This window comes from Gobius niger (assembly GCF_951799975.1).
Source record: "Gobius niger genome assembly, chromosome: 3".
Lineage (NCBI taxonomy): Eukaryota > Metazoa > Chordata > Actinopteri > Gobiiformes > Gobiidae > Gobius > Gobius niger.
The window spans coordinates 1,031,780-1,044,166 of record NC_136854.1 but is presented as its reverse complement, the minus strand read 5'-3'; the positions used below and the strand labels follow the sequence as shown (position 1 = coordinate 1,044,166).

General features: G+C 47.0%; 1 protein-coding gene across 3 annotated transcripts in view; it reads right to left on the bottom strand.

Moving 5' to 3' along the window:
* Nucleotides 1-7,316: 7,316 nt before the first annotated feature.
* Nucleotides 7,317-12,387, bottom strand: part of LOC306961345 (nidogen-1-like) — a 42,703-nt gene continuing 37,632 nt past the window's right edge. Inside the window, exons 19-22 of one of the 3 annotated variants that reach the window (XM_079554044.1) lie at nucleotides 10,876-10,999; nucleotides 8,017-8,126; nucleotides 7,559-7,680; nucleotides 7,317-7,360 (exon numbers count right to left, since the gene is read on the bottom strand). In XM_079554044.1, coding sequence (XP_079410170.1) covers nucleotides 7,355-7,360; nucleotides 7,559-7,680; nucleotides 8,017-8,126; nucleotides 10,876-10,999 — 362 coding nt within the window. In that variant the 3' untranslated portion in view covers nucleotides 7,317-7,354. The other 2 variants (XM_079554043.1, XM_079554042.1) reach the window with 2 other exon arrangements.

Here is a 12,387-nt window from a genome sequence, read left to right as displayed (position 1 = left end):
GAAGGTGCAGCTGCGGGTGGAGAAGATGGCGCAGGTGCGGGCGGTGCTGGAGCGGAGCCAGCAGGAGGCGGACCACAAGGCGGCAGAGGTGGTCGCGGTCCTCCATGCCGTGGTGCAGGACGTCCAAACCAGTCTGGACCGGTTCACCCAGGTCCTGGAGGAGGTGCAGACGCAGGCGCAGGCGCAGGCGGGGAGCATGGTGCAGGAGCTGCAGCGGGAGGTCAAGGAGCTGCAAGAGAGGGAGGCGGGGGAGGCGCTGGTCTTCATCCACAGGAACAGGTCAGACTCATCTTCATCAGGAACAGGTCAGACTCCTCTTCATCCACAGGAGCAGGTCATTAGCATTAGCCTGCTCAATGTATTTTTCTCATAGCCATTAGCATTAGCCTCAATGTATTTTTCTCATAGCCATTAGCATTAGCCTCAATGTATTTTTCTCATAGCCATTAGCATTAGCCTCAATGTATTTTTCTCATAACCATTAGCATTAGCCTCAATGTATTTTTCTCATAACCATTAGCATTAGCCTCAGTGTATTTTTCTCATAGCCATTAGCATTAGCCTCAATGTATTTTTCTCATAACCATTAACATTAGCCTCAATGTATTTTTCTCATAGCCATTAGCATTAGCCTCAATGTGTTTTTCTCATAGGCATTAGCATTAGCCTCAATGTATTTTTCCCATAGCCATTAGCATTAGCCTCAATGTATTTTCTCATAGCCATTAGCATTAGCCTCAATGTATTTTCTCATAGCCATTAGCATTAGCCTCAATGTATTTTTCTCATAGCCATTAGCATTAGCCTCAATGTATTTTTCTCATAACCATTAGCGTTAGCCTCAATGTATTTTTCTCATAACCATTAGCATTAGCCTCAATGTATTTTTCTCATAGCCATTAGCATTAGCCTCAATGTGTTTTTCTCATAGCCTTTAGCATTAGCCTCAATGTATTTTTCCCATAGCCATTAGCATTAGCCTCAATGTATTTTTCTCATAGCCATTAGCATTAGCCTCAATGTATTTTTCTCATAGCCATTAGCATTAGCCTCAATGTATTTTTCTCATAGCCATTAGCATTAGCCTCAATGTATTTTTCTCATAACCATTAGCATTAGCCTCAATGTATTTTTCTCATAACCATTAGCATTAGCCTCAATGTATTTTTCTCATAGCCATTAGCGTTAGCCTCAATGTATTTTTCTCGTAGCCATTAGCGTTAACCTCAATGTATTTTTCTCTTAGCCATTAGCATTAGCCTCAATGTATTTTTCTCATAGCCATTAGCGTTAGCCTCAATGTATTTTTCTCTTAGCCATTAGCGTTAGCCTCAATGTATTTTTCTCTTAGCCATTAGCGTTAGCCTCAATTTATTTTTCTCTTAGCCATTAGCATTAGCCTCAATGTATTTTTTCTCATAGCCATTAGCATTAGCCTCAATGTATTTTTCTCATAGCCATTAGCATTAGCCTCAATGTATTTTTCTCATAGCCATTAGCGTTAGCCTCAATGTATTTTTCTCATAACCATTAGCATTAGCCTCAATGTATTTTTCTCATAGCCATTAGCATTAGCCTCTATGTGTTTTTCTCATAGGCATTAGCATTAGCCTCAATGTATTTTTCCCATAGCCATTAGCATTAGCCTCAATGTATTTTCTCATAGCCATTAGCATTAGCCTCAATGTATTTTTCTCATAACCATTAGCATTAGCCTCAGTGTATTTTTCTCATAGCCATTAGCATTAGCCTCAATGTATTTTTCTCATAGCCATTAGCATTAGCCTCAATGTATTTTTCCCATAGCCATTAGCATTAGCCTCAATGTATTATTCTCATAGCCATTAGCATTAGCCTCAATGTATTTTTCTCATAGCCATTAGCATTAGCCTCAATGTATTTTTCTCATAGCCATTAGCATTAGCCTCAATGTATTTTTCTCATAACCATTAGCATTAGCCTCAATGTATTTTTCTCATAACCATTAGCATTAGCCTCAATGTATTTTTCTCATAGCCATTAGCGTTAGCCTCAATGTATTTTTCTCGTAGCCATTAGCGTTAACCTCAATGTATTTTTCTCTTAGCCATTAGCATTAGCCTCAATGTATTTTTCCTCATAGCCATTAGCGTTAGCCTCAATGTATTTTTCTCTTAGCCATTAGCGTTAGCCTCAATGTATTTTTCTCTTAGCCATTAGCGTTAGCCTCAATTTATTTTTCTCTTAGCCATTAGCATTAGCCTCAATGTATTTTTTCTCATAGCCATTAGCATTAGCCTCAATGTATTTTTCTCATAGCCATTAGCATTAGCCTCAATGTATTTTTCTCATAGCCATTAGCGTTAGCCTCAATGTATTTTTCTCATAACCATTAGCATTAGCCTCAATGTATTTTTCTCATAGCCATTAGCATTAGCCTCAATGTGTTTTTCTCATAGGCATTAGCATTAGCCTCAATGTATTTTTCCCATAGCCATTAGCATTAGCCTCAATGTATTTTCTCATAGCCATTAGCATTAGCTTCAATGTATTTTTCTCATAACCATTAGCATTAGCCTCAGTGTATTTTTCTCATAGCCATTAGCATTAGCCTCAATGTATTTTTCTCATAGCCATTAGCATTAGCCTCAATGTATTTTTCTCATAGCCATTAGCGTTAGCCTCAATGTATTTTTATCATAACCATTAGCATTAGCCTCAATGTATTTTTCTCATAGCCATTAGCATTAGCCTCAATGTATTTTTCTCATAGCCATTAGCATTAGCCTCAATGTGTTTTTCTCATAGGCATTAGCATTAGCCTCAATGTATTTTTCCCATAGCCATTAGCATTAGCCTCAATGTATTTTCTCATAGCCCCTAGCATTAGCCTCAATGTATTTTCTCATAGCCATTAGCATTAGCCTCAATGTATTTTTCTCATAGCCATTAGCATTAGCCTCAATGTGTTTTTCTCATAACCATTAGCGTTAGCCTCAATGTATTTTTCTCATAACCATTAGCATTAGCCTCAGTGTATTTTTCTCATAGCCATTAGCATTAGCCTTAATGTATTTTTCTCATAGCCATTAGCATTAGCCTCAATGTATTTTTCTCATAACCATTAGCATTAGCCTCAATGTATTTTTCTCATAGCCATTAGCATTAGCCTCAATGTATTTTTCTCATAACCATTAGCATTAGCCTCAGTGTATTTTTCTCATAGCCATTAGCATTAGCCTCAATGTATTTTTCTCATAGCCATTAGCATTAGCCTCAATGTATTTTTCTCATAGCCATTAGCATTAGCCTCAATGTATTTTTCTCATAGCCATTAGCATTAGCGTCAATGTATTTTTCTCATAGAACAGGAACAGGTCAGACTCCTCCTGGTCAGGCCGTGGTCAGGTGGTTCTGAAGTTGGTTCGGAAGGTGGTTCTGAAGGTGGTTCCAGGAGCTGCTGTAACATCTGCACGTTGACGTTGAGGCGGTTCCTTTGAGCAGAGCTTTAATTTTCCGGGTGGTTTCGTTTTGCTAGCACAGCCATGACTCATAAGCCCCTCCTCTGTATCTTGAACCAGCCAACCGCTGCAGCCCGTGGCTCTGAAGGACTGGGACGGCGTGTCTCTGGCCCCGCCCCCCCTGGAGCCGCGAGTGTCGGAGGTGGTGTCTGCGCTGGAGGAGAGAGTCTCTGAGCGCCTCAGGTCCCTCCGGCTGAGCTCGGACCTGGCTCACCTGCGGAGCCTCGCCGTGAGCCTGACCCTTGACCCCGACACGGCCCATCACAGGCTGGTGCTGTCCCGCGGCGACACGGCCGTGCACTACGGCGTGGAGAAGAGGAAGAGGCGGAGCATGAAGGGCGGCGGCGACCGGTTCAGACAGAGCTGCAGCGTCCTGACCCGACAGCGCTTCAGCTCCGGGAGGTTCTACTTCCAGGTAACGGGATCGCCCAAATATGGTCATGTTCGAAGGGGTCGCCCATATATGGTCATGGTCGAGAGGTTCCTCCAAAAATACTTTAACCTCTTACCACCTCACCACCTTGCCACCCGCCTAAACCAAATGCATTCTGTCCTCTTTGGCTATTATATAGGCCTGTGTAACACCTCATTTGAAAGCTAAGACCCACAAAACAGACCTTTTTCCTCGCATTGTTGCTGTGTTGTGTCACCTTTTGTATGTTTTTTTTTTTTTTTCATTTTTGTTACATTTTTGTTGAATTTTTGTCACATTTTTGTCACATTTTTGTTGAATTTTTGTCACATTTTTGTTGCGTTTACATCCTTGTTTTCTTGTCATTTTTTCGTGGGTGTTTTGGTGCTTTTGTCCCAATAAGCTTTTTGATTGGGGTAAAGCCAAACTGGAGAAAATGGGATCCGTTCAGGTGGGAGTTAAGAGGTTAATGAGCTGAATTATGAAAATATTTCAAAAATGAAGATACAGAGACATGAGAGGACCATGAATACACGACGTAGCTAAATGCTAACCATGTTTCTAACGTTAGCTTCCTGATACATATGCTTAAGCTAATGCTAGTTTTTTTTACTTCTACTGAAAAAACATCCACATGGACCAGTGTGACCTAAAGGATGGGGTATGACACTGATGTCCCTCTATAGGGCGGGGTATGACGCTGATGTCCCTCTATTCACCTTATTCCGCCCCGCCCACTTTTGCCACTTTTTGCGTCGTCTCGGCGCCTCTTTTTCCTGACACTTCCGGTCGAGCGCGAAGCCCGTTCATTTTAACGGAGAACGAGGGAAAATATTCTCCGCTCAAATCTGATGTTTAGTCGATTGATTTGTGTAAAATGTCCGATGTTCATTTGCACCGACATGTCGACACTGCACCGTTTCTCTGCGCGGCCTGAAAACGGCTTTGTTTTCGTGTAGTGACTGATTTTACGCGGACTTCTCCAGCCCCATGTTAACACATAGGAGAAAAGGGGCGGGACAATTCATGGCGGCGCCCACGCGAACCTCCGGAATAAGGTGAATAGGGCGGGGTATGACGCTGATGTCTCTCTATAGGGCGGGGTATGACGCTGATGTCTCTCTATAGGGTGGGGTATGACGCTGATGTCTCTCTATAGGGCGGGGTATGACACTGATGTCCCTCTATAGGGTGGGGTATGACGCTGATGTCTCTCTATAGGGCGGGGTATGACACTGATGTCCCTCTATAGGGTGGGGTATGACGCTGATGTCTCTCTATAGGGCGGGGTATGACACTGATGTCCCTCTCTATAGGGCGGGGTATGACACTGATGTCCCTCTCTATAGGGCGGGGTATGACGCTGATGTCCCTCTTTAGGGCGGGGTATGACACTGATGTCCCTCTATAGGGCGGGGTATGACGCTGATGTCCCTCTTTAGGGCGGGGTATGACACTGATGTCCCTCTATAGGGCGGGGTATGACGCTGATGTCCCTCTATAGGGCGGGGTATGACGCTGATGTCTCTCTATAGGGCGGGGTATGACGCTGATGTCCCTCTTTAGGGCGGGGTATGACACTGATGTCCCTCTCTTTAGGGCGGGGTATGACGCTGATGTCCCTCTATAGGGCGGGGTATGACGCTGATGTCCCTCTTTAGGGCGGGGTATGACACTGATGTCCCTCTCTTTAGGGCGGGGTATGACACTGATGTCCCTCTATAGGGCGGGGTATGACACTGATGTCCCTCTCTTTAGGTGCAGGTGTCGGGGAAGAGCGACTGGGATGTGGGCGTGGCCAGGAGTTCTGTAAACAGGAAGAAGAAGGTGCCGCTGTGCCCGGCTAACGGGTTCTGGGTGCTGTGGCTTCGTGACGGGACGCGGTACCAGGCTCTCGAGGCTCTGCCGGTGGCCGTGGTCCCGGGGCGCCCTCTGCAGACGGTGGGCGTGTTCGTGGACTGTGATGTGGGCGTGGTCTCCTTCTACGACGCCGACACGGCGGCTCCGCTTTACTCCTTCAGCGACTGCGCCTTCAGGGGCGCCGTCCTGCCCGTCCTCAACCCCTGCCTGTCCACCGCCACGCAGAACTCCGCCCCCCTGGTGCTCACGCCGGTGCAGCAGCGCCCCCTGCAGGGGAGGAAGGAGCTCCCTGGGGAACAGCGCCCCCTGCAGGGGAGGAAGGAGCTCCCAGGGGAACAGCGCCCCCTGCAGGGGAGGAAGGAGCTCCCCGGGGAACAGCGCCCCCTGCAGGGGAGGAAGGAGCTCCCTGGGGAACAGCGCCCCCTGCAGGGGAGGAAGGAGCTCCCTGGGGAACAGCGCCCCCTGCAGGGGAGGAAGGAGCTCCCCGGGGAACAGCGCCCCCTGCAGGGGAGGAAGGAGCTCCCTGGGGAACAGCGCCCCCTGCAGGGGAGGAAGGAGCTCCCTGGGGAACAGCGCCCCCTGCAGGGGAGGAAGGAGCTCCCTGGGGAACAGCGCCCCCTGCAGGGGAGGAAGGAGCTCCCTGGGGAACAGCGCCCCCTGCAGGGGAGGAAGGAGCTCCCCGGGGAACAGCGCCCCCTGCAGGGGAGGAAGGAGCTCCCTGGGGAACAGCGCCCCCTGCAGGGGAGGAAGGAGCTCCCTGGGGAACAGCGCCCCCGCCTGGAGCTGCAGGAGCCCCTGTACTACAGCTTTGGCTCTTAGATGTTGGAGTTTCTTCAGACTCTGAGGCACAAACGGCTCCGTCCTGATGAAGTGTCCACAGTATTTCTGTCCTCGTGCCCCCCCAGAGTGAAGCCCCTCTGGGGGGGCACGAGGGTCTTAAAGAACTCACTCCAAACAAAACAAAGCTGACACACGTTTCCGTTATTTCTGAAATATTAAAGTAAATCAGTCCCAGTGTTTCCTGATGAATAAAACACACGTTTGTTTTTTACAGGTTTTTATTGTTTGTTCATTTTCACAATAAAACACAACAGTGACCGTTTTTTCAGAATAAAAGCTCAGACTGGTTAATATTAAAGTAAAACAGTAAAAATGTCACAGTTTACGGCACTAAACTAGTTCAGACGTAAAAACATAAATGTGGTTCAAAAGATTCAAAAATACATTTTAGAAGAAATTTCACAAATAAAAGTAAAAAAGTGACTTTTCATCATGTGTTAGTTTAAAAATACAAAAATAAAGTCTTAAACTCACAGCTGAAATTATGAACGTTTTCCACTAAAGTTTCTGTTTTTTCTGTTTTATTATAAAAACATGAACTAAGTAAAGTTCAGAGTCAGGTTTAAATGTGTGGTTTTATTTTGTAACATTTTAGTTTCAAAGATTTTGGAAAAACTTAATAAAAAATAATCTGTACAAAATAAAACGTCTCCTGTTTTTGGTTCAAAGCTCAAAAAATCCTTTTGTTCAGACCTGGTTGAGTCCAGGTTTAGACCAGGTTGAGTCCCGGTTTAGACCAGGTTTAGACCTGGTTGAGTCCAGGTTTAGACCTGGTTGAGTCCTGGTTTAGACCTGGTTGAGTCCCGGTTTAGTCCTGGTTGAGTCCGGGTTTAGACCTGGTTGAGTCCGGGTTTAGACCTGGTTGAGTCCGGGTTTAGACCTGGTTGAGTCCTGGTTTAGACCTGGTTGAGTCCGGGTTTAGACCTGGTTGAGTCCTGGTCTAGACCTGGTTGAGTCCGGGCTCGTGGCAGGTCTCCCGGTCCCGGTCGGGGCAGCGACAGGAGAATCCTCCGAGTCGAGGCAAACACAGGTGAGAGCAGCCGCCATTATCCACACAGTAGTTATACACTGGAACAGAGGGGGCGCCAGAGAGCATCAGCCACGAAAGCAGTACTACAGTACTACAGGAGAGTACTACAGTACTGCAGTACTACTACAGTACTGCAGGACAGAACTACAGCAGTACTGCAGAACTACAGGAGAGTACTATAGCAGTAATGCAGTACTACAGGAGAGTACTACAGTACTACAGTACTACTACAGTACTGCAGGACAGAAGTACAGCAGTACTGCAGAACTACAGGAGAGTACTATAGCAGTAATGCAGTACTACAGGAGAGTACTACAGTACTACAGCAGTACTGCGGGAGAGTACTGGAAGACTGAAGTTGGGGCAGTAGTTACCTCGGGGGCAGTAGTCTGTGGTGCTGACTCCGTACAGTCTGGATCTTCTCTGGGGGGTGAAGACCTGGACCTCTGCCTGACTGGGCCGGTCCAGAGACACCACGGCCTCTCTGTGGGTCAGAGGGCGGAGGTTACGGGGGTTAAAGGTCACGAACGAGACTAAGGCTGAGGCTGTATCCGAACGTCCACATTAGTCCCTGACCCCTCATTCACTACATAGGCCCGCACTATATAGTCACTATATAGTGACTGTATAGTGACTATAGCATGAAGCTGTCGGTCATTTAACAGCTCCAGCTAAAGGTTAGCAGCTAACGTTAGCATGAAGCTACCGGTCATTTAACAGCTCCAGCTAAAGGTTAGCAGCTAACGTTAGCATGAAGCTATCGGTCATTTAACAGCTCAAGCTAAAGGTTAGCAGCTAACGTTAGCATGAAGCTATCGGTCATTTAACAGCTCAAGGTAAAGGTTAGCAGCTAACGTTAGCATGAAGCTATCGGTCATTTAACAGCTCAAGGTAAAGGTTAGCAGCTAACGTTAGCATGAAGCTATTAGTCATTTAACAGCTCAAGGTAAAGGTTAGCAGCTAACGTTAGCATGAAGCTATCGGTCATTTAAAAGCTCAAGGTAAAGGTTAGCAGCTAACGTTAGCATGAAGCTATTGGTCATTTAACAGCTCCAGCTAAAGGTTAGCGGCTAACGTTAGCATGAAGCTATCGGTCATTTAACAGCTCAAGCTAAAGGTTAGCAGCTAACGTTAGCATGAAGCTATTGGTCATTTAACAGCTCCAGCTAAAGGTTAGCGGCTAACGTTAGCATGAAGCTATCGGTCATTTAACAGCTCAAGGTAAAGGTTAGCAGCTAACGTTAGCATGAAGCTACCGGTCATTTAACAGCTCAAGCTAAAGGTTAGCAGCTAAGGTTAGCATGAAGCTATCAGTCATTTAACAGCTCGAGCTAAAGGTTAGCAGCTAACGTTAGCATGAAGCTGTCGGTCATTTAACAGCTCCAGCTAAAGGTTAGCAGCTAAGGTTAGCATGAAGCTATCAGTCATTTAACAGCTCGAGCTAAAGGTTAGCAGCTAACGTTAGCATGAAGCTGTCGGTCATTTAACAGCTCCAGCTAAAGGTTAGCAGCTAAGGTTAGCATGAAGCTATCAGTCATTTAACAGCTCGAGCTAAAGGTTAGCAGCTAACGTTAGCATGAAGCTATCAGTCATTGAACAGCTCGAGCTAAAGGTTAGCAGCTAACGTTAGCATGAAGCTGTCGGTCATTTAACAGCTCCAGCTAAAGGTTAACAGCTAACGTTAGCATGAAGCTGTCGGTCATTTAACAGCTCCAGCTAAAGGTTAGCAGCTAACGTTAGCATGAAGCTATCAGTCATTTAACAGCTCGAGCTAAAGGTTAGCAGCTAACGTTAGCATGAAGCTATCGGTCATTTAACAGCTATAGTGACTATATAGTGACTATATAGTGACGATATAGTGGTCACATGTTGTAGGGGTGTCTGAATACCCAGAGAGACAAAGGTAGTGCACTCAAAATTTCCCACAATGCATTCTGCAAAGTAGTGAGCATCGATGGTCACTAAACGGGTCAATATGGACCACAATGCACTGGGAGAGCGACTCTGAACTAAACACGACTGAGTGAAACCAGCTGTTTCAGTCGTGTGTTTGTATTTGTCATGAAAAAACACTTGAATATACAAATACTAACGCTAGCCGCTAACCTTTAGCTTGAGGTAACTGACCGATAGCTTCATGCTAACGCTAGCCGCTAACCTTTAGCTTGAGGTAACTGACCGATAGCTTCATGCTAACGCTAGCCGCTAACCTTTAGCTTGAGGTAACTGACCGATAGCTTCATGCTAACGCTAGCCGCTAACCTTTAGCTTGAGGTAACTGACCGATAGCTTCATGCTAACGCTAGCCGCTAACCTTTAGCTTGAGGTAACTGACCGATAGCTTCATGCTAACGCTAGCCGCTAACCTTTAGCTTGAGGTAACTGACCGATAGCTTCATGCTAACGCTAGCCGCTAACCTTTAGCTTGAGGTAACTGACCGATAGCTTCATGCTAACGCTAGCCGCTAACCTTTAGCTTGAGGTAACTGACCGATAGCTTCATGCTAACGCTAGCCGCTAACCTTTAGCTTGAGGTAACTGACCGATAGCTTCATGCTAACGCTAGCCGCTAACCTTTAGCTTGAGGTAACTGACCGATAGCTTCATGCTAACGCTAGCCGCTAACCTTTAGCTTGAGGTAACTGACCGATAGCTTCATGCTAACGCTAGCCGCTAACCTTTAGCTTGAGGTAACTGACCGATAGCTTCATGCTAACGCTAGCCGCTAACCTTTAGCTCGAGGTAACTGACCGATAGCTTCATGCTAACGCTAGCCGCTAACCTTTAGCTCAAGGTAACTGACCGATAGCTTCATGCTAACGCTAGCCGCTAACCTTTAGCTCGAGGTAACTGACCGATAGCTTCATGCTAACGCTAGCCGCTAACCTTTAGCTTGAGGTAACTGACCAATAGCTTCCTCACGAACAATCCAAGCCATTCATGTTAAATCTGTTTTTGTTTTTTCTTTTTGTTTTCTGGTGTAAAACCTGCAGATGTTTTGGTCGACTCTAAAAACTAAATGTGAAGTAAAAACATATGACACTTCAGCTGCACAAACTCAGCTCACACTTTCCTTCTCGTCTCACAAACATCACAAACCGTCACACGAACAGAACACTCTTCACTTCCTCAGTGAAAACCTGCTCTAAAGTCATTGGTTAGACTGTGTCTGTGGGCGGAGCCGGCGCTCATGAAGGATAAACGTATCTTCAGGCTGCAGTGTGAAGCTGTACCTCCTCCAGTCGCTGTAGAAGAGCCTCCGTCCCACAGACACCAGGCCAAACGGGTACTGGACCTGCTCCGACACCGAGCTCCTCTGCCGGACGTGCGGGTCCATGCACTCCACTCTACGGGTGCCTGCAGGGTCAAAACACAGAGAGCACGCTTTAATGATGTGACAAACATCTGTGAGGAGCGTCCTGCTGCTTTTAACGAGCTCGTAAATGTGCTTCATACAAACATCTGCGCAGCTGTAAACATCGTAAAGACATGAGACGTTTGAGGAGCCGGAGCAGAGCATCACGGAGACTCCTTTAGCTCTGAGCCGGACTCACGGAGACTCCTTTAACTCTGAGCCGGACTCACAGACTCCTTTAACTCTGAGCCGGACTCACAGACTCCTTTAACTCTGAGCCGGACTCACAGAGACTCCTTTAACTCTGAGCCGGACTCACAGAGACTCCTTTAACTCTGAGCCGGACTCACAGACTCCTTTAGCTCTGAGCCGGACTCACAGACTCCTTTAGCTCTGAGCCGGACTCACAGACTCCTTTAGCTCTGAGCCGGACTCACAGAGACGCCTTTAACTCTGAGCCGGACTCACAGAGACGCCTTTAACTCTGAGCCGGACTCACAGACGCCTTTAGCTCTGAGCCGGACTCACAGAGACGCCTTTAACTCTGAGCCGGACTCACAGACGCCTTTAGCTCTGAGCCGGACTCACAGAGACTCCTTTAGCTCTGAGCCGGACTCACAGAGACGCCTTTAACTCTGAGCCGGACTCACAGACGCCTTTAGCTCTGAGCCGGACTCACAGAGACGCCTTTAACTCTGAGCCGGACTCACAGACTCCTTTAACTCTGAGCCGGACTCACAGACTCCTTTAACTCTGAGCCGGACTCACAGACTCCTTTAGCTCTGAGCCGGACTCACAGAGACGCCTTTAGCTCTGAGCCGGACTCACAGAGACTCCTTTAGCTCTGAGCCGGACTCACAGAGACTCCTTTAGCTCTGAGCCGGACTCACAGAGACTCCTTTAGCTCTGAGCCGGACTCACAGAGACGCCTTTAACTCTGAGCCGGACTCACAGAGACTCCTTTAGCTCTGAGCCGGACTCACAGAGACGCCTTTAGCTCTGAGCCGGACTCACAGACTCCTTTAACTCTGAGCCGGACTCACACAGACTCCTTTAGCTCTGAGCCGGACTCACAGACTCCTTTAACTCTGAGCCGGACTCACACAGACTCCTTTAGCTCTGAGCCGGACTCACAGACTCCTTTAGCTCTGAGCCGGACTCACAGAGACTCCTTTAACTCTGAGCCGGACTCACAGACTCCTTTAACTCTGAGCCGGACTCACAGAGACTCCTTTAACTCTGAGCCGGACTCACAGAGACTCCTTTAACTCTGAGCCGGACTCACAGAGACTCCTTTAACTCTGAGCCGGACTCACAGACTCCTTTAACTCTGAGCCGGACTCACAGACTCCTTTAGCTCTGAGCCGGACTCACAGAGACTCCTTTAGCT